General features: G+C 50.3%; 7 protein-coding genes and 1 non-coding gene across 8 annotated transcripts; 5 read left to right on the top strand and 3 right to left on the bottom strand.

Moving 5' to 3' along the window:
- Nucleotides 1-1539: 1539 nt before the first annotated feature.
- Nucleotides 1540-2670, top strand: BO85DRAFT_445659 (uncharacterized protein). The gene is made up of 2 exons (XM_025659318.1): nt 1540-2111; nt 2180-2670. Exons 1-2 carry the CDS (start codon nt 1594-1596, stop codon nt 2391-2393), a joined length of 732 nt encoding a protein of 243 aa, XP_025520151.1. The 5' UTR covers nt 1540-1593; the 3' UTR covers nt 2394-2670.
- A 1731-nt stretch (nt 2671-4401) lies between these two features.
- BO85DRAFT_129147 (uncharacterized protein) lies at nt 4402-6496 on the top strand. Its single transcript, XM_025653977.1, has 3 exons — nt 4402-5915; nt 5980-6045; nt 6101-6496. The coding sequence occupies exons 1-3, from the start codon at nt 4542-4544 to the stop codon at nt 6308-6310; spliced, it is 1650 nt and encodes a 549-aa protein (XP_025520150.1). The 5' UTR covers nt 4402-4541; the 3' UTR covers nt 6311-6496.
- BO85DRAFT_445657 (putative mitochondrial carrier protein) lies at nt 6371-8011 on the bottom strand. The gene is made up of 2 exons (XM_025659317.1): nt 7643-8011; nt 6371-7579 (listed from the first exon to the last, which is right to left on the bottom strand). Exons 1-2 carry the CDS (start codon nt 7690-7692, stop codon nt 6682-6684), a joined length of 948 nt encoding a protein of 315 aa, XP_025520149.1. The 5' UTR covers nt 7693-8011; the 3' UTR covers nt 6371-6681.
- Nucleotides 8012-8841: 830 nt separating this feature from the next.
- On the top strand, nt 8842-10431 carry BO85DRAFT_445656 (ceramidase). Its single transcript, XM_025659316.1, has 4 exons — nt 8842-9099; nt 9185-9371; nt 9447-9963; nt 10020-10431. Exons 1-4 carry the CDS (start codon nt 9004-9006, stop codon nt 10201-10203), a joined length of 984 nt encoding a protein of 327 aa, XP_025520148.1. The 5' UTR covers nt 8842-9003; the 3' UTR covers nt 10204-10431.
- BO85DRAFT_389658 (putative toxin biosynthesis protein) lies at nt 10392-12200 on the bottom strand. The gene is made up of 4 exons (XM_025656749.1): nt 11873-12200; nt 11679-11817; nt 11506-11614; nt 10392-11450 (listed from the first exon to the last, which is right to left on the bottom strand). The coding sequence occupies exons 1-4, from the start codon at nt 12080-12082 to the stop codon at nt 10565-10567; spliced, it is 1344 nt and encodes a 447-aa protein (XP_025520147.1). The 5' UTR covers nt 12083-12200; the 3' UTR covers nt 10392-10564.
- Nucleotides 12201-12418: 218 nt separating this feature from the next.
- BO85DRAFT_t42 lies at nt 12419-12530 on the top strand. The gene has a single exon. It is a non-coding gene; the product is annotated as a tRNA-Leu (tRNA).
- Nucleotides 12531-13223: 693 nt separating this feature from the next.
- Nucleotides 13224-16272, top strand: BO85DRAFT_445654 (DNA repair protein Rtt107). The gene is made up of 4 exons (XM_025659315.1): nt 13224-13402; nt 13474-13910; nt 13969-15385; nt 15443-16272. Exons 1-4 carry the CDS (start codon nt 13310-13312, stop codon nt 16085-16087), a joined length of 2592 nt encoding a protein of 863 aa, XP_025520146.1. The 5' UTR covers nt 13224-13309; the 3' UTR covers nt 16088-16272.
- BO85DRAFT_129058 (ESCRT-II subunit protein VPS25) lies at nt 16204-17222 on the bottom strand. Its single transcript, XM_025653975.1, has 3 exons — nt 16701-17222; nt 16516-16591; nt 16204-16433 (listed from the first exon to the last, which is right to left on the bottom strand). Exons 1-3 carry the CDS (start codon nt 17091-17093, stop codon nt 16321-16323), a joined length of 582 nt encoding a protein of 193 aa, XP_025520145.1. The 5' UTR covers nt 17094-17222; the 3' UTR covers nt 16204-16320.
- Between the last annotated feature and the right edge of the window lie 68 nt (nt 17223-17290).

Genomic DNA, 17290 nt, shown 5'->3' with positions numbered 1-17290 from the left:
CCTCGGATTGAGAAGGAAAGGAGAGGATGCACCGATGCTTGATTTAGCTATGTATCAGATACAGACACGACTCTAGTCTCGAGCTTATTAATTCTGGTCTGCAGAGAGATTAATGCAAGTCATATGATTCGGTTCGGAACTGATCGCCTGGTTTATTTGCACAGCAATCGTGAGACAATTACTAGAGCCCTGTTGCTAGTACCCATCCACCCCAAAGCCGAATACTTGACCTCCATCCAGAGGTTAGCAGCACATCAGTGCAAGAACACTGTGCCAAACTGGTGTCCTGCTTACAGCATTTAGGCAGATGCATATCGGGGTACGTGGCTGAATTATCGATGAAAAGCTCACTGTGGGTGAAAAGAGAACCTCATATCCAAATGCATCCCCGGTGCTTTCCTAATGAGAAAACAGCCCATAGCCGGCTTCATCTCAACTACTCCGAGCTGTAAGCCCGATCCGCCAAAAATGATACAGATTTGGGCAAATTGGACATGGAATCTTGCAGCCTTTATATCCTTTGAAGCAATCCTTGCTCCCTTGTTACCTTTCATTTAATTCTTAATTCAAGTACAACGATACTATTTCCGTTTGACAGTACAATATTAAGCGATCAAGAGCCGATGGTACCCGGACGCAAGATACTCTCGGAGTAATAACTCCGTGGTGGCGTACATTGGGCTGCTCCAGTAAACAATCTATCTTGACGCGCACTAATTCCGAAGCAAACTTAAGCTGTTTGATGCAGAACGTGAGCCTGTTGGATTCTAAAAGTAAGGCCGGCTCGGTTGACTATAATATAATGTTCAGTGTATTGTTTTCCCTCTCCTTCCCTTTACTCTTTTCTTCCTTCCTGTGTTCTCCAATTCGATGTTAACGGGCGGTAATGTGCATAGGCTTTAGCTTTTAAGAGCGAGGTAATAAATATTTGCTACCAGTTTTTAGAAAATACAAGCTGTTCTTACTCATAGCAAGAGGGAATTAAGCTCTATGCTGTACTGAAAGAGAAGAACAAGGGTCACCTGGAGCTTAGAGCACGCTATGCTGCAATATGACTAACGCGGAACCCAGAACTGGCGAATGTGAACTTGACCATAGCCGGATGTCCGGCTTCCGGGTATTCAAGAAGCAGCAGCAGAGCAAGCATTAGTATGACTTGTGATGTGTCGGTCGATACGGCCTATTGATGAAGAAAGCGGGCATACAATTCTACGGCTGGAGAAACTCAAGCATGGCACTTTGCAATCGGACCAGCCAGTATGTCAGTCCGCTGGAACTCACGGCTTTCTGGAAGTTTGGCAACTCTAGTAATGTCTTGAAATCCACTACTTGCAATCAAGCGCAATTAGAAAGGATTAACTTGCGCATGGGTCTGGTTTGTCATGTGTTTGATCACAGACGATGGTGCAGCTCGCTGAATTCTCATTCTTCGTCTTTGGCTTCTAATTTTATCCTATATTGGTCAGTTGAGTATTCCATAGTTCTCATGATGTGGATATAAAGCCCGTGAGGCCTGTCCAGATATAGAATCGCCCTTTTCTCTCAGTCTCCTCTTTAGCCTACCCTGTCGCTTTTCTATTCAGCCTCCGCACAATGGAAGCCTTTGATCTCTCCGCTGCTCCCCCAGAATTCGCGGTCTGGGCACCAACAGTCTATGCCCTTAATGCTTACACCAACATAATCTGGCTCTATGTGTACTATGGCATGATATACCGATCTTACAAAGACAAGTCCTTTGCCATGCCACTCATTTGCCAGTGTCTCAACATCGCATGGGAGATCACCTTCGGTTTTCTATTCTCTCTAGACCACTGGCTAATCAGTCTTACCTTCCAAGTCGCCACGATAAGCAACTTTGGCGTCATCTTCGCGGCGATCAAGTATGGGTCCAGAGAATGGGACCGATCCCCAATGATACAACGCAACTTGCCTTGGTTATATGGCGGTGGGATATTACTGGCAATTGCAGGGCACACCTGTCTTGCGTCAGAGCTCGGCATGGTGAAGGCTTGCTTCGCGAACGCAATTGTATGTCAGGTTATTCTGAGTGTTGGGTATGTCAGTCAGCTTTTGGTTCGAGGAGCCACGCGTGGATTTTCCCTTCAATTATGGTTCGTATACCCACATCTCGAAGACAGACAAATTAGGATTGTTGAAGATGGGCTAACCTTCGAGTCAGGTTCTTCCGGTTCACGGGCTCGTTGACTCTAATCCCGGAGTTTTACCTTCGTATTAAGTATTGGCCTGAGGCTTTTGGATGGCTGGGCGAGCCTTTTATGCTCTGGTGCTGTTATCTCTATCTCGGCTTTGATTTGGCATACCCAGTGCTCTTTTGGTATATACAACGACGGGAGAAGGAGGAGGCGATGGCCAAGGCTCTCAAGGACAGGTAGCACTATGCCTTCATAATTCTAAGATAGAAGGCGGTATGATGCTGAAGGCTGGTAGAGGTTTGCGGGGGGGGGCTCTACCTTTATAAAGTTGTACTTGAGCCGACCGTACCTATTAGCAGATAGAAGAGGGCTAGGCATGGGGGTTTCTTTCCCTTTTGTGTGTGTGTGTGTGTGTGTGCGTGCGTTTCCAGTCTATTTGTCCAGCCCTAATTGTTATTTATTATTGGAATCTGTAGCTCACTTTGCTACTTACGAGCTGTACTATATCTCTCTCATTTCGCTGAAAGATTCGATGAATATGTTCCGATCCAAGTTATCTAATACCATCTCCCCCGCATATCCTCTAGAAAGCTATCCGAAACCTGACAATTTTCACGCATGGATATCACTTTCATTCCAAGTGACACTAATAGTTACATCATATATGGGTGGCTACATAGGCCTAGCAGGATAGCAGGAAGATAAAGACCTTCTTTGTCGAGACATTTTCAATTATCAAATATAAGAGTTCGTTCGACAGATTTTGTATCATCTTTCTTCATCATCGATACCTTTCCTATCTCCCTTGGGGGACCATCCAACTTATTCAAAATTCGATGGATTTATATGAACGAAAAAAATTGGTTAGATGGATTCTCTGAATATCTCCACGGCATCGAATTACTTGTAAATGAGAGACACCCTACCCAACAAGGGTGTAATTAACGAACCTCAAATCATGCCTGAAGGTGTGAGTGTTGTCCAGCCTCGGCCCACAAGGCTGTGCTGTAGATGTACGTATTAGTTGTCAGTGGGGGCCAAAGACAGACAGGAATCGACCAGACTAGACTAGACTAGACTAGACCAGACCCTTAACACCTAAGTACCCAGTCCAGTAATGTAGGGTATTACACAAACGGAAGTCATCCATCTCCGAAGATGTGCCAACTAATCATTGATCTCAGGTCAGGTGCCAATACTCACTCACAATAATGTCAGTGACTGACTGACCCTGACTACTGCCTGGTCATCCTTAATGCCTGCTGAGCGGGTGTCTGTCTACTTTAGACTTTACGGGTCAGGAGATAACTAACCTACTCTAGATAGAGAATCTCCAATCAAAGAACTTGTGGCCGTCAGGGTTCCATGAGTACCGCCAACGGTTAGACCCGTGGGTATTATTTCCTTGGGTGAGTACTAAGTAGTGAGCGGAATTCTCCTATCGAGGAGTGAAATTTAATAAGATAACAAACAAAGTAAGTATCTATCGAAAAAGCAGGCTGAAGTTGGTGCAGGATGGTGTGGAGAGATTGATGACTGGCGTGGGTGGCGCTTTAGACGCCCAACCTCTCTCTCTCTCTCTTTCACTCACTCACTCGCACAATGGAAGATGCCGTCTTTTGGACGGACTGCTAGAAGCTACTACCAACATCCATCGACTAACCATCTGTTGGTCACTTAAATGGCTGTGATGGGATAGACCAATCTCACTCTTTACTTCCTATAGCTAGACCACCTACCCTACACAATACTACAGTGTCAATAGCCGCCCATCGCCTGTCAATTGTTCTATAAACAGAATGTTTAATTCGACTCCGTAGTAGTAGCTTCAGCGCTTCTGCATGAAGGGGGTCGAGCTTCGCGTAAAATCGAGGACTCTCTGCCTATGATCAAAGACACCAGTGGGAAAGTACCTGAATCCTTAATTGTCGCCGCCCGCAGCTGATCCCCAAGGCGGCCCAATCTTTGCCAATCCCCCACTTCAGCTGAGCGAAGCGCCCGCGTTTACGAGGCACGAGGGGCCGGTTTTTTCTTGTTTTCGCTCTTATTATTTGACCACTTCTTTTTCTTCTTCTCTTTTCTTCTCTTCCTTCTTCCTCTTTGTCCATTTCTCACCTACTTCTTTACTTTCAATCTGACTTTCATCGTTGAATTGTCTTGAATTTCAGCAGCATCAGCATCTTGTTCTGCTCGAGATCAGGGTTGCCAGTCTCCCGCCACACCACGGCTGATTTGCTGCCCACTTATCGACGTCACACCCCACCAGCCTATTCATCTGACCCTCTACTACTATACTATCCACGCACACAGCAAGTTGCTCATATAATCATAGAAGAGGGAGGCGGGATATAGGCGGAGCAGATACAAAACGCAAAAAAAATCACCGCCATGTATTCCTCCTATCCTAGAGGACGGCACCTTCTCACCGATTCGGAGTCTGACTTCTCCGAATCGGATTACTCCATGGTAGAGACGACTCCACGCCGGAAAGTCACTACTCGTCGACGCTCCATCTCCCGCCACCGCTGGAGTCCCGAACACATCCATAGTAACACCTACCTCAGCCCCGTGATCCATGACCACCACGCGCCTCAACGCTCCGCCTCCACGGGCGCCCGTCGTCGTCCCGATCGTGACCGCGAGCGCGAACGCAACAACCAGCCCGTCGCCGTCATCGTCGACGTCCACAACAAGTATGACGCCAAAGCCGACGCCAAGACAGATGCGAAGAGCGATGCCAAGAACGACGCTCGTAACAAGAGTGCCACCAAGAACCGGAAACAGGAACACAAGATGCAGCAGAACTACATCGATCCCTACGAGTCGGAGGATGAGACCAGGTTGCGGGATCATCGACGAGCTCGCACTCGCCCGAGTAGTATCTCCCGGGAGGCATCACCGCTCCCACCTACCAGGGATTATGAGCTGATGCTCGATACGCGGTTCCTCGAGAGGAACGATGCCCGTCAGGACCTGGAGCTCCTGCGTCATCAGCAGGAGATCGCCCGTTTAGAGCGGGAACTGGCTCGTCATCGTGAGACTTCCCAGCATCGTCAACAGCAGCAGTTGCAGCCGCAGCAGCCTCCCCCGCCTCCGCCGGCGCCGGAGCATGAGCATCGCTCACCTCCTTCTCACCATCATCACCATGAGCTCCGGCTGCTGAGGGAGGAGGATCTGTACGAGGATGAGATCAGTGAGCGGCTGCGACGGCTGGAGCGGTACGAGAAGAAGCAGCGCATGGAAGAAGAGCAGCGTGAGGCAGAGCATCGCTACCAACTCATCAAATTCGAAGAGGCCCAGCGTAAGGCTGCGGAGCAGGAGGAGCTCAGCCAGAAGATGCGTCAACGGAAGCTGGAAGAGATCCAGCGCAAGATGGAAGAGGAGGAGGAGAAGGAGCGCATCAGGAAAGAGCTTCGTGATGAAGAGGCCAGGCGGATCCTGGCTGAGCAGGAGCGCGCCCGCAAAGAAGCCGCGATGAAGCAGGCCGCTATCGAGGAGTGGAAGCTGAACGAGGAGCGGAGAATGATTGCCGAACGGGAAGAGAGAAAGAGACGTGATGCCGAATTCAAGGAGAGACTACGACTCGAGTTCGGCTATGACGAAGAGCAGCTGGAGAAGATCATCAAGAAGGAGAAGGAACCCGAGAAACCTAAGGAACCGGAAAAGCCCAAGGAGGAGCCTGAGAAGCCAAAGGAACCTGAAAAGGAGAAGGAGAAGGAGAAGGAAAAGGAACCTGAGCCCCAGCGGACTACTTGGATCAAGGTATGCAATCATCCCCCGCCCCCCATAACCCTATTGAGGCTGTTCATCTAACTCACTGGCGCAGGTCCACCGCAAACATCTTCTCCCCGACACACTTATTGCCTACCGTCTACCCTGGGACTGGGACGAGGTAAGTTGAACCCTAAACACTCTAGATACCGTCGACGATGACTGACAGTGAACAGCTCGACGGCAACTACATCATCATCAAGCAGTGGATCTCCGAGGACTTTCAGGAGGAGCTGTTCGCTCACTCGCGGCGTCTGCGTGAGGGCAAGCTTGTTGCTCAGCACTCGAGCACCCTGACCGAGCTGAAGGTGAATGACCGAAAGAAGGACAAAATGTACCTGGTCCGCAAGAAGAACCCCGGCTCACGTGCCTGGATCTTCACTTGATCTCGCAATTTTCTTGACGCGCTACGAAGTGTGATACCATGATTTGATGAGTCTGATTTGGTTCTTGTGTTCTCTTGCCTCGTCTGTCAATATTTTGTTCTCTTCTTGTTCATTTGCACAGCTATCCTATACAAGATGTTGGCATAATGATTTGTCGAGTCATGATGTCTTGATTTTTCGTTCCATGAGTTGGGATTTGAACAGTTGCTATATATATGATACAATGATGATGATGATGACCAAACGTCGACCCATGCAGTCCGTATCCGAGGCCCTTTTATACCCATAACAATAACAAACTCCGGCCCTAACTAACCCCTTCCCTTCTAAGGAATCTAAAACAGAGAACCTTACTATAATCTACAGACAGCCTATTCTCCCTTTGATCCCCACTGGACTTCGGCCCTCAGAATCAACTCCTCGTAGACCGTCCACGCAAGCGCAGAACTAAGCGCTTTCCTCGTAATCCGCAGCCCCAACCCGCCAAATAGACTTCTTACTCCATCCTCTTGCACCATCAACCTCACCGCCCGCATCATGTTCCCATACCGCCCCGGCATCAGCTGCAACCGGGTCTTGACCGCATCGAATGGGTTTGTAATGGTAGTGGCCAGCCCGGCCGCCAATCCCCCAGAGACGAAATTGATTGATGACGACTTCAGTGGCTGCTGATCAGACGAAGAACCTGATAAGCCCGCCAGTCGCCGTTTCAACTGCTCGTAAAACAAAACGTATAGTCCTGCATACGGCGCATCACGCGCCGCTGTAGCTCCAAATCCGGAAAACAGGCCCCGGAATCCCTCTGTCCGGACTATATCTCGCCCCGCGCTGAAGAGACTCCGATAGGCGTAGTAGTCTGATTCGTAACGAACTTTTAGCACGGTCACTGGCATCATGACGAAGCCAGCAGCAACCCGGGCGGCAGCCCCGGTAGCTAGATTGGCGGTGTTGGACAGTTTGGGCAGTGCGGAGGAGCTATTGGTGACGGGAGCAATGCCATTCGATTGAGCGAGACCCGTGCGAAGTGCGTTGAGGCTCGTAAAATACAGTGCTGAGCCGAAACCCGTGCGAAGGGCGGAAGGGAGTGTACCACGCCATAAATTGCGGATTGGATTCGGAGAGGAGAGGATGGCCTGGAGGGTTGGAAGGAGGGAGGCGTTTTGAGATTGTTGTACACGGGTTTTGAGGAGATCAGCGGGTTGGAGAAGGATGGAGGAGGTAAGGCCCGAGAAGAGCCCTGCGGTGAAGTGGAAGGTCGTCTTAGAGGCTGTTCGATTGATCGTTCGTTAGGGTTTACTCAATGGAGAAAATAGTAGATGAGTGGCCATACAGGTTGAGGTGGTTTTCACCTGCGGTACAGCATAGACCGCATTGTTCGACATGGCTTCGGATCCCGCAGCCAGTGCTAAGAATGTGTATAGATAGAGGAGTGATTTAGACGGGCACGCGTGATGAGATCAACTCATCCGGGGCACTGCACGACAATGGCTGGAGAAGAATTTGAGATTGAGACAGACCGCTTGAAGCGGTGACGGTCACATTGATGGTAATCAGGATAGCATGGCAAAAGCGAAGAGGCGTGAGATCAGAATTTGCAAGGATGATAGGTGATAAGAATGACTTTTCAGCGAGTGTAAGAAAGAGAAAGGGAAAAAATGTGACAGACGGTGTAGATACGAAGCGGTAGACTCGTTCCTACCCAAAGCGGAGGGCCGTTGGTGAAGTCATCTGGCGCCGGGCGGAAAGCATCTCGATTGGCTGCAGATCACCAGCCACAGTTGCCGCGGCCGTCGCCGCCTCTCAACTTCTTCCGATATCTCCGGCGTAAGGACCTGCCAAAAGTGGCACACCAACAGGTACAGGTTCAGATTAAGGTTAACGTACCTGTGCAGTGACTGACAGGCACTACTAAAGAACTACTAGGATACATCCATGCTGTGTCTACTTCATGATATTATACCCAACAACCAGGCCTATCGCTGCTCACTGCTTACCATTTACCAGTATTACGTTCAGTACTACGAAGGACTAGCAGTAGTCACAGGGCTGATCATGTCGGAATACGGAAATTTTCAGCAGGAAAATACTAGGTAGGCTGCATTTGGGCAACGTTAGATAATCCAATCCACGAGCTTTCTCCGAGCAGGTGCCGTCTTAGCACCTTTTACAATGTGAGACATAGGGAGGCACTATGGTTTATGCATGCAGAAGAATGCAGGTTGTTAAAACACCATTCCATTCATTCCACTTGGCCAACGCTCACGGCGGATGTACTTACTCTGTAATCTTACCGCCCATTGTTCCCGGCGGCAAACCGCTCAGGCCCATCGAACCAATAGGGACCCCGTAAATGGCGGGTGACATACCTTCCTCCGTACTTAACCGTCACATTCACGCCGGTTCGGTTGGACGTTAGGCGACTGGGCTGCAGATCGGGCGTATTAGTCGACGTCACGGTTCATGGGGAGCCGGTAAGGCAGAGTAACTGGTAAGTTCGATGGCCACCCTCAGTTGTCAAACTTAACTGCCCTGCCTTTTCCTTTTCCTCTCTTTCGGGAATCTGGCCTTTCTTCAAGAAGTTACCCCTGCTATGCCCTCCTGCTCGTAACTCCCGTCGTTCCATTGTGGTCCGCCAGAGACGTCACCAATCCCTCCACCCTGCGGAGAGCTGAGCTGAGTCTCCGTCACCCATCATGCCTCTCGCATCCTTCCTCCCTCATATTCCATATCCACCCTCCAGGGAAGGATATTGGAGCCCCGTCACATCTACGCTGAATTGGTGCGAGGAGGTATGCGCGCGCACAGTTTCACTTCATTCTTTGGTCACACTCTTACTATTACAATAAGTTGCTAACCATCATGCGAACGAGATAGGATTACTATGCCACCATCTACTCCGCAGAGATCGTCAACACGCTGACAAACCTGCTGTTTATGGCCCTTGGAATCAAGGGTTTCCTAAGTTGTCGTCGCAATGGACATGATTCTATCTTCCAGGTCGCTTACCTTGGCTATCTGCTGGTCGGAACTGGAAGCTTCCTCTTCCATTCAACGTTGAAATGTAAGTGAAGTATTATAGTGGGGGAGGGGTAACCTGTGTTGTTCAAGATTGCTGACCCGTGCATGAAACTCACAGATCCCATGCAGCTGGTCGATGAATTGTCCATGATATACACCACGTGTCTGATGTGCTATGCATCCTTCTCATATTCCAGACCGAATGGCTTTCGCGTCATCCTGGGCATCTTTCTTGCCAGCTTGGCGATCTTCATCACCCTCTACTACCACTACCTCCAGGACCCCCTGTTCCACCAGAACGCATATGGCATCTTGACAGCCATCGTCCTCATCCGCAGCATGTACACCATGGAGGTGACGCTTCGTCCTCGCTGGCGTCATTCGACGGAAGAGGACAGGCTTGCGCGTGAGAAGCAGGGCCTGCCTGTTCCGACCAAGGAACACCAACACTACGAAAATGTACGGGACATTAAGACTCTCAAGACCATGTGGTTCATGGTTATCTACGGTTTGAGCGTGTTCCTGGGCGGGTTTGCCATCTGGGGCCTGGACAATGCCTTCTGTTCGAAGATCCGCGGATGGCGCCGGCAAGTGGGTCTTCCCTGGGGTATTCTACTGGAAGGCCATGGTTGGTGGTATGTTTCGCGCTGACACCCTGCGTGCTGTCCCTGCATACTAATCCATCTACTAGGCATCTGATGACTGGCCTTGGTGCCTATATGTACCTCGTTTGGGGCATCTGGCTCCGACACTGCTTGAACAACCGCCAAGAGGAGTACCATCTCTGGTGGCCTCGCTTTTGGAACATCCCCGAGGTTCTCCGCACCAGCGCCCCAGGCAAGGGCGCGAACGGGGTGGCCAAGAAGTCAAATTAACTGGACTCACTCCTACCCTTATTTCTTTGGTGTTTTAGACCTGACCTCTTGAGGAGCCTCGAGGACTGGAGCTTCGAGTGCTCTTCTGCATCAGGATGATCGCTCACTTACAGTTTTGTTGATCGAGTTGCTTATAGACCTGCTCTGGGCTGCTCAGAAGTATACCATTATATCCTATAGATAAGAAATTGAGACCAAGAGATAAATATAGATCTCTCTATCGGGGTATTTCATTGGATACGCAAGTATCTCGCTGGAAATGTATATACGTAGTTACATCTAACCTCTTGCTGAGAGGACACAGTCTATACAACCGCTGGAGTAATGTGCGATCTTTATCCACAAACGATCAATCAACCATTCACAGCTTTGACTGGGCAGGATTCTTCTTCGGCCGTTCAGGACGCGGAACATGCTCCTTCCACCGAGAATCGATCGTGACCTTCTCGACCTTTGACTTCCGACTCCACTGTTCCTGGAATTCTCGCTCCTCGGTTCTCCAACGCTCCAACTCAGCACCCAACCACTTACTTGCCGCATCGGCACACTCTTTAGGAGCCTCCTGAGCAAGCAGATGGCCAAATTCGGCAAGATAAACATCGCGCACCCTACCAGCAGGAGCCCCACCACTGCCACCCAGCCCCGTTCCTGTAGCAGCCATCTTATCCGCCATCATCTCAGGCAAACACATATCTGATTTACCTCCAAAGATATAGCAGACACTGGGACGAAGATGCGGGAGCATGGCGAACACTCGCGACGGTTCTGGCCGGTAAAATGGCCATGAGCCCAGATGATCGGGATTCAGATCTGGATGGGTCACTTTGTTCACGGGGACCTTCTTTCCTGGGGGCCCATCGTAGTTGGGTCGCGAGAAGGTAAAGACTTCTTGGTGGAGGGTTGTTCTGAGCGTGACGGGTCGGTCACCGCTTCCCTCCTTTTGCTGGGATTCGTCTAGTGGGTGAATGGCCGTGGGGAGCTCGCGGAGACCGTGCTCGATCCAGCGGTCGAGGACGCGGGAATCCCAAGCTAGGTAGAATGGGTTTCGCTTGAAGGCTTCCGCGGCGGCTTTCCGGGATGGCCATGTGTCTCGTCGATAGGTGGATAATTGGGTCGTTTTGGCGATCCGTTGTCTTTGTCGCATGGCCATCTCGAGCCCGTCGAGCTGGGTGGATTCACGTTGTATTACGGGGTCCAGGAGGACTAGACTGTGAATGAGACGTGGGTGCATAAGGCATAGCTGTGCGCTGTGGGAGGCGTTAGGTTATGGGTTCGTGGTAGGGTTGGGTTGGGAAAGCATACAGGTGTGCACCGCCCATGCTATGTCCTATACCGACGATGGGGCGAGGCATTTCCTTGCGCTTGACGTTGATAAGGTGAAGGAGGTCTCTGGGGTGGTCGAACCAGCTGGCTATATGCGCCTCGTCAGCATTGTCCTGGCAGCTGACGAGAAAAGAAAAGGGTTGGTTCCGTACGGTCGTTGCCCAGGAGGTGTTCATTTACTACGCTGCTCTCGCCCTGGTGCGCGACATCCGCCATCCATATACTTCTAATTCGGAAGCCATTTGCTTTTAATCGAGCGTATAGCTCCTCCCATAGAGGTTCATAGAGCTCCTAGTATATGCATTAGTCACCTTCATTTGGATTCAGTGTTGAGATGACCTCAAACCTTAGGAAACCCATTGGCATGCGCAGCAAGAATCGTTACGTCCCCTGGCTGTGGGTTGGGGTTATCGAGCGGGATATATTGCTTCACAACCAGATTTAATACATCTTCTTGGCCATTTGCCGTCGCCGCGGGATACTCTCTGATATGCTGGCATTCGACGATATGCTCAACGACCCGAAAGGGGCCAGAGGAATGTGAAGATAACGACATTTCTTTTTCTGAATCAATCAGGTGAACTTCGTAGTGTCGTACGACTCCACGGCGACTCTGGTATATATGGACTAAAGGCAAGGGGGAGCAGTTATTCCCCGGATCGGAGGGTTCGAACTGCCGGGGCTGACGATGAGCCGAGGCTCAGGATCAAGAGCGACCGGGGAAAAATGGCCGATCGCTTGATGGATTGTAATGTCAGGCGGGGAACGTGAATGGTCGGCTGATACCACTAGTCACAATACAGAGTAACGGTTACGGCTTGGGGAATCGGGTTATATTGCAGTTGCCTTGCCATTGATAATGTCAAAGTAGACACCTCTTAATATATCAACAGGCAAGATGGCCGAGTTGGTCCAAGGCGTCAGGTTAAGGTCCACCTTAATACCTAGCTTCACAGCTTCCTGATCATCGTAAGATGGCGTGGGTTCGAATCCCACTCTTGTCATATCTTTTTGTCTTTTTTGCTTTGGCATATAAGCCATACAGTATATATAGGATGTGCAGGTGGTCTTCTTTTTTATGGCACTTTTCGTCGGTTATCGCTACCTAGGATTCTGTAGGTACTACGTCGATGCTCCTTCAAGATGATGACAGACATGCGGGTGGGCTGTAGCGGGAGTAACTCCCAATCTAAAACCAGATATATATTTGATGTCATGATACTACTACTACTAGTTAGTACTACTCCCTAGAAATCATCGAAGATCCAAGCGAATTGGGTTGCATTTCCCTACCATTGCTCACTGTATTATCAGACCAGGACACTGCGAAGGTCCATACAGAAAATCTTATGAGCGAACAATTCACCACATTGCCAATCTACATAGTTGTACCCACATGGGAAGTTGATTCACTAGTGGCTTCCTTCCGTGACATGACCCCACGGCTTACCTGCTTATTGTTTGTCCGCAAGACCGTAACATCACCAACAAGTTATTGAAACCAGAACTTGCAATCTTGAAAGCTCATAATATACTCTATACATGACCAAGACGACGTAGATAAGACGTGCCTGACAGCACAGATCGACGATTTTCGACGTATCTTATCTACACGTGACCTGGTGTCGTGTCGGCGCGTCTGCGCGTCGCATCGCAAAGCCACAAGAGGCAAAAGACGACTGCTCTCTCAAGCCAGACATAACTTTCGCCCATGCTACTAGCTCCACTTAAAGCACACCACATACTTAACATATCTCCGTGCTGACCGTCAAATACCCACACAATGGCTGAGCAGGGAGGAGAGCTTCAACTCTTCAGCCAGTGCAAAGTCTGTATCATATGCTCCAAAGATCTCAGTGCTGACACAGCACATCAGGTATGATAGCCACAGCCTTCGATATATTAGCAGTTCACCCGGGCTAAAGGAACGAACTATTGATTTAACAGCTCGCATCTACATTCGAAGAACATGGCGGAGAAACTGTGATCTATGAACCGCCAGCCACCTTCCCTCCCCTCTCCGATTTCACTCACCTCATCTCCTGCACGATTGACTTTCCTGCATTCGACGCGGCCGGCGATGCCCTGATACCGGTTGTCAAACCACACTGGGTGCATGCGTGCCTAGCAAAGAGGAAGCTAGCAAATCCGCGCCAATACAGTCCTGATCCGCGGCTATTCCTGAACGACGTGGTGATCACATGCGGTGATATACCAGGAGGCGATAAGGAAGCTATTATCGGTGGTGTTCTGGCGAAGGGTGGAATATACAGCCCGAAGGTCTCTCAGCAGGTCACGCATTTGGTTGATTTGACCGCAGAGTCCGATAAGGCTCGATTAATCGCCGCCAAGAAGTTGAATATTAAGATAGTGCTTCCGCATTGGTAAGACGGATTGTCACCGAAGGGACTGGGTCAATCTAACAATGGTTTCCAAACATAGGTTCGACGACTGCCTAAAACTTGGCCGAAGAATCGACGAGCGTCCATATACCCTTCCCGACCCCGAAATTCTCCGCGCAGCGCCAGATGCACCCATCCGTTCCTCAGAAAACCGTGACATCATCGGCGCATCCACGACGAACCCAGCCAACCTTCCCTCGTCTGTCAAATCGCCTGACGCGCAGCCAGCGCTTACTGTATTCCAAGATAAGAATGTCATGCTATCAACAGACCTCGGTATCGGCCCTCGTCTTCTCGGGTCTATCGAGGATATCATTAAGAATGGTGGCGGCTCCATCACGACAGATGTCTCAAAGGCGGATATCTTGATATGTCGCTATAGAGAGGGGTTCGCATACCGCATGGCATCGAGGCTGAACAAGGACGTCGGAAACCTATCGTGGCTCTACCACCTGATGACCTACAACACCTGGACATCCCCTCTACGGCGATTACTACACTATCCTGTCTCGCGGTCCGGAATCCCAGGCTTCAAGGGATTCAAGATCAGTTTGTCCAACTATGTTGGCGAAGCCAGAGCATACCTGGAGAACCTGATCACCGCGACAGGCGCAGAATGCACCAAGACGCTAAAGCAGGAGAATACGCATCTTGTGACTGCTCATGGTAATAGTGAGAAATGCGCCGCCGCAAAGGAGTGGGGACTGCAGGTCATCAACCACCTATGGTTGGAGGAGAGTTACGCAAAGTGGAAGCTGCAACCCGTTTCTGATCCGCGCTACACTCATTTTCCTAAGAGGACGAATTTAGGCGAAGTTGTCGGGCAGACCAGACTTGACAGAACGGTCCTCGAAAGTATATTCTTCCAGAGTGAAAGCTTAGCCAGAGAGCAGGAGAGCCCTCGACGGGCGATGCAGACTAAGGAACAAAACACCGTCGCTGCAAAGTCATCGGATACCATGCAACCACCGTCAGCGAAAGTGACAGAGTCTGAGAGCGAGGTACCGCAGCAGCCGCAAATTGCAACACCGCGAGCGGCTGGAAAGTCGCGCAAGACAGCTACAAGTGATAATCAGAAGCTACAAACACCGGCGCGTGCCCGGCTTACGTCTGAAGGCAAGGAAAATGACACGCCGTCCACGACAAGTAGCCGGAAGTCAAAGGAGGCCGCTACCGCTCGACTGCATGAAATCGCACCGGACATTGCATTGTACGAGAAAGAGAAGAAGCGTGTTGGTGGCGTGATCTATGGTGGTCGACGGAAGAATGACGAGGATCGGGTCACGCTCAACAATGGCAAGAAGCGGCGGTCTATGGAAGCGGAGGACAAGAGCGATGAAGAGGACAGCACGGAAGCCAAGAGACAGAAGAAGGGTAAGCCGTCTGTCGCGATGCATCTTTTAATTACAGGGTATCAAAAATGGGTTGGGAATCCGAAGAAGGAAGACTCAGATAAGGTTTGTTCACCTCCTTATACCTGTCTGTAATTGAGAAAGCCCTCTGACTGTGAGCAGCGCCAGCTCCGTGAGCTTGGCATCTTGGTTGTCCAAGACGCCCGGAGATGCTCCCATCTTGCTGCCCCCTCTATCCTGCGGACTCCCAAGTTCGTCAACGCGCTTGCATACGGCCCGGCTATTGTGAGCATCGATTTCATCACGCAATGCCTCGAACAAGACGAACTTCTGGAACCCGCTGATTTCCCACTAAAAGATGATGCTTCGGAGAAGAAATATGGTTTCTCTCTGGAGGAAGCGAAGATGAACGCCAAAAAGAACAAGAACAAGCTTTTGCAAGGGTATCAGATACACTGCGTCGAGACTATCCGTGGTGGTTTTGATGCGTTCAAGTCCATTGTCGATGCTAATGGAGGAGAATGCTCTCTCTTCCGTGGTCGCGTTTCGTACCGATCACAGCGCGAGGAGAGTGACGAGAGCTCTGGAGACGACGATCGCAGCCGCAAGGAGGTATATCTGCTGAGTAGCACTTCTGCAGACCACACCAAGCTGTGGCCGCGATTCCGCCAGATGGTCCTAAACAGAGGCAAAACACCACGGATAGTCCGGGTAGATTGGCTTCTTGACATTGCCATGTCCCAAACGCTGCGCGCCGCAGATGCATATGAGCTGGACGAGGAGATGGCAGATCAGATGGAGCAGTAGCTGGCTCTTGAGCACGGTGTTAGGAGTGCTGTGTTGAAACATATTCGCCTGTTATGAACAGCGGGAAACCCGTAGAGCTCTTTCGGGGACATTATCTGGTTTTTGTATATCCCTTACTTTATCATGAAGATAGTTGCCGTATTCTCAGCGTCGCCAATGGACATTGCTTTCGAATGGAGCCACGAGCCGACCGCATGCTGTAATCAGGCCAGATGACCTACGCGATCCTTAACTTAGAAGAACTTGACACCCTCCTGGCCCTCGCTACCGAAGACTTGCGCCTTGCCCCGTTTCACGAGAACGTTGAGGGACTTGTGCATCGCATCGGGATCCATCCCATGCCATTCTATTCCAACCAGCCAGCCGTTAGCCATCATGCCATCCCAGCATTACTCAATGACCAAAAAAGGCAAAGCAAGTCAACCTACCCTGCGACATCGTAGCCTCCCCTTCCAACAACTCATAAACCGTAAGCACCACATTCTTCTGGCCTGTGTTTTCCACCTATACACCAAAATGAAGCAGTCAGCAATCACACAATCCCTCCTTTAACCCTCAACCGCCCACAACATATCAGATGAAACTAATGATATGGAATAAAAGACACACATACCCAATCTGCAATCAACCCAGCCCACTCCTCCGGCCTCTTCCACCAAATCCACGCCACACTCTTACTCCCACCATCAATCCACTCCGCTCTCCTACCTCCGCCTCCTTCCTCTTCACTCTTCGCCATCCAGTCTAGAATATCCCGCGCATCGCTCATGGATATGCGCTTCCGGAGCGTCGCATTATGGAATAACGGGGACTCGATGGCTTCGATTAACGATAGGCGGTAGACGCGGTGGTGCCGACACCAGGATTGGATCAGGGAGGACCATTTCTGGAGTTGCGAGGTGCGTGTCGTGCTGTTGGGTTGGGGGGTGAAGAAGGCTGGGAAGGAGTACGTGAGGGGGAATTGGAAGGGTGGGGTGGTAGTTGTTGACGTTGTTGCGCTTGTCATTCTGGTGGTGGGTGTTTGTGTCTGTCGATGATTGGGATAGAGAATTGAGGTGTGTAGATCGCTGTTGCCAAATAGTACTCGGTATATAATATGGGTTGGATAATGGTAACGTTGACGGTGATAGTTGTAGCGGTGGTGATCGATAAGGACGTCAGTAGATTATCTACCGCCAGCCAACAACCCAACCCACCTTAATG

This window comes from Aspergillus piperis, assembly GCF_003184755.1.
Source record: "Aspergillus piperis CBS 112811 unplaced genomic scaffold BO85scaffold_2, whole genome shotgun sequence".
In the NCBI taxonomy this organism is placed as follows: domain Eukaryota; kingdom Fungi; phylum Ascomycota; class Eurotiomycetes; order Eurotiales; family Aspergillaceae; genus Aspergillus; species Aspergillus piperis.
The sequence above is the reverse complement of the archived record's forward strand: the minus strand, read 5'-3'. Positions and strand labels throughout refer to the sequence as shown.

Coding starts and splice junctions, on each gene's coding strand:
- BO85DRAFT_445659 (XM_025659318.1), top strand. CDS start 1,594: ATGGAAGCCTTTGATCTCTCCGCTGCTCCCCCAGAATTCGCGGTCTGG. Junction 2,112..2,179: donor GGATTTTCCCTTCAATTATG/GTTCGTATACCC, acceptor CCTTCGAGTCAG/GTTCTTCCGGTTCACGGGCT.
- BO85DRAFT_129147 (XM_025653977.1), top strand. CDS start 4,542: ATGTATTCCTCCTATCCTAGAGGACGGCACCTTCTCACCGATTCGGAG. Junction 5,916..5,979: donor AGCGGACTACTTGGATCAAG/GTATGCAATCAT, acceptor TCACTGGCGCAG/GTCCACCGCAAACATCTTCT. Junction 6,046..6,100: donor TACCCTGGGACTGGGACGAG/GTAAGTTGAACC, acceptor GACAGTGAACAG/CTCGACGGCAACTACATCAT.
- BO85DRAFT_445657 (XM_025659317.1), bottom strand. CDS start 7,692: ATGTCGAACAATGCGGTCTATGCTGTACCGCAGGTGAAAACCACCTCA. Junction 7,580..7,642: donor CAGGTGAAAACCACCTCAAC/CTGTATGGCCAC, acceptor GATCAATCGAAC/AGCCTCTAAGACGACCTTCC.
- BO85DRAFT_445656 (XM_025659316.1), top strand. CDS start 9,004: ATGCCTCTCGCATCCTTCCTCCCTCATATTCCATATCCACCCTCCAGG. Junction 9,100..9,184: donor CGCTGAATTGGTGCGAGGAG/GTATGCGCGCGC, acceptor CGAACGAGATAG/GATTACTATGCCACCATCTA. Junction 9,964..10,019: donor CTGGAAGGCCATGGTTGGTG/GTATGTTTCGCG, acceptor TCCATCTACTAG/GCATCTGATGACTGGCCTTG.
- BO85DRAFT_389658 (XM_025656749.1), bottom strand. CDS start 12,082: ATGTCGTTATCTTCACATTCCTCTGGCCCCTTTCGGGTCGTTGAGCAT. Junction 11,818..11,872: donor ATGCCAATGGGTTTCCTAAG/GTTTGAGGTCAT, acceptor TGCATATACTAG/GAGCTCTATGAACCTCTATG. Junction 11,451..11,505: donor AGCATGGGCGGTGCACACCT/GTATGCTTTCCC, acceptor CGCCTCCCACAG/CGCACAGCTATGCCTTATGC.
- BO85DRAFT_445654 (XM_025659315.1), top strand. CDS start 13,310: ATGGCTGAGCAGGGAGGAGAGCTTCAACTCTTCAGCCAGTGCAAAGTC. Junction 13,403..13,473: donor GTGCTGACACAGCACATCAG/GTATGATAGCCA, acceptor TTGATTTAACAG/CTCGCATCTACATTCGAAGA. Junction 15,386..15,442: donor AGAAGGAAGACTCAGATAAG/GTTTGTTCACCT, acceptor GACTGTGAGCAG/CGCCAGCTCCGTGAGCTTGG.
- BO85DRAFT_129058 (XM_025653975.1), bottom strand. CDS start 17,093: ATGACAAGCGCAACAACGTCAACAACTACCACCCCACCCTTCCAATTC. Junction 16,592..16,700: donor CTGGGTTGATTGCAGATTGG/GTATGTGTGTCT, acceptor TTTGGTGTATAG/GTGGAAAACACAGGCCAGAA. Junction 16,434..16,515: donor GGAGGCTACGATGTCGCAGG/GTAGGTTGACTT, acceptor TGGTTGGAATAG/AATGGCATGGGATGGATCCC.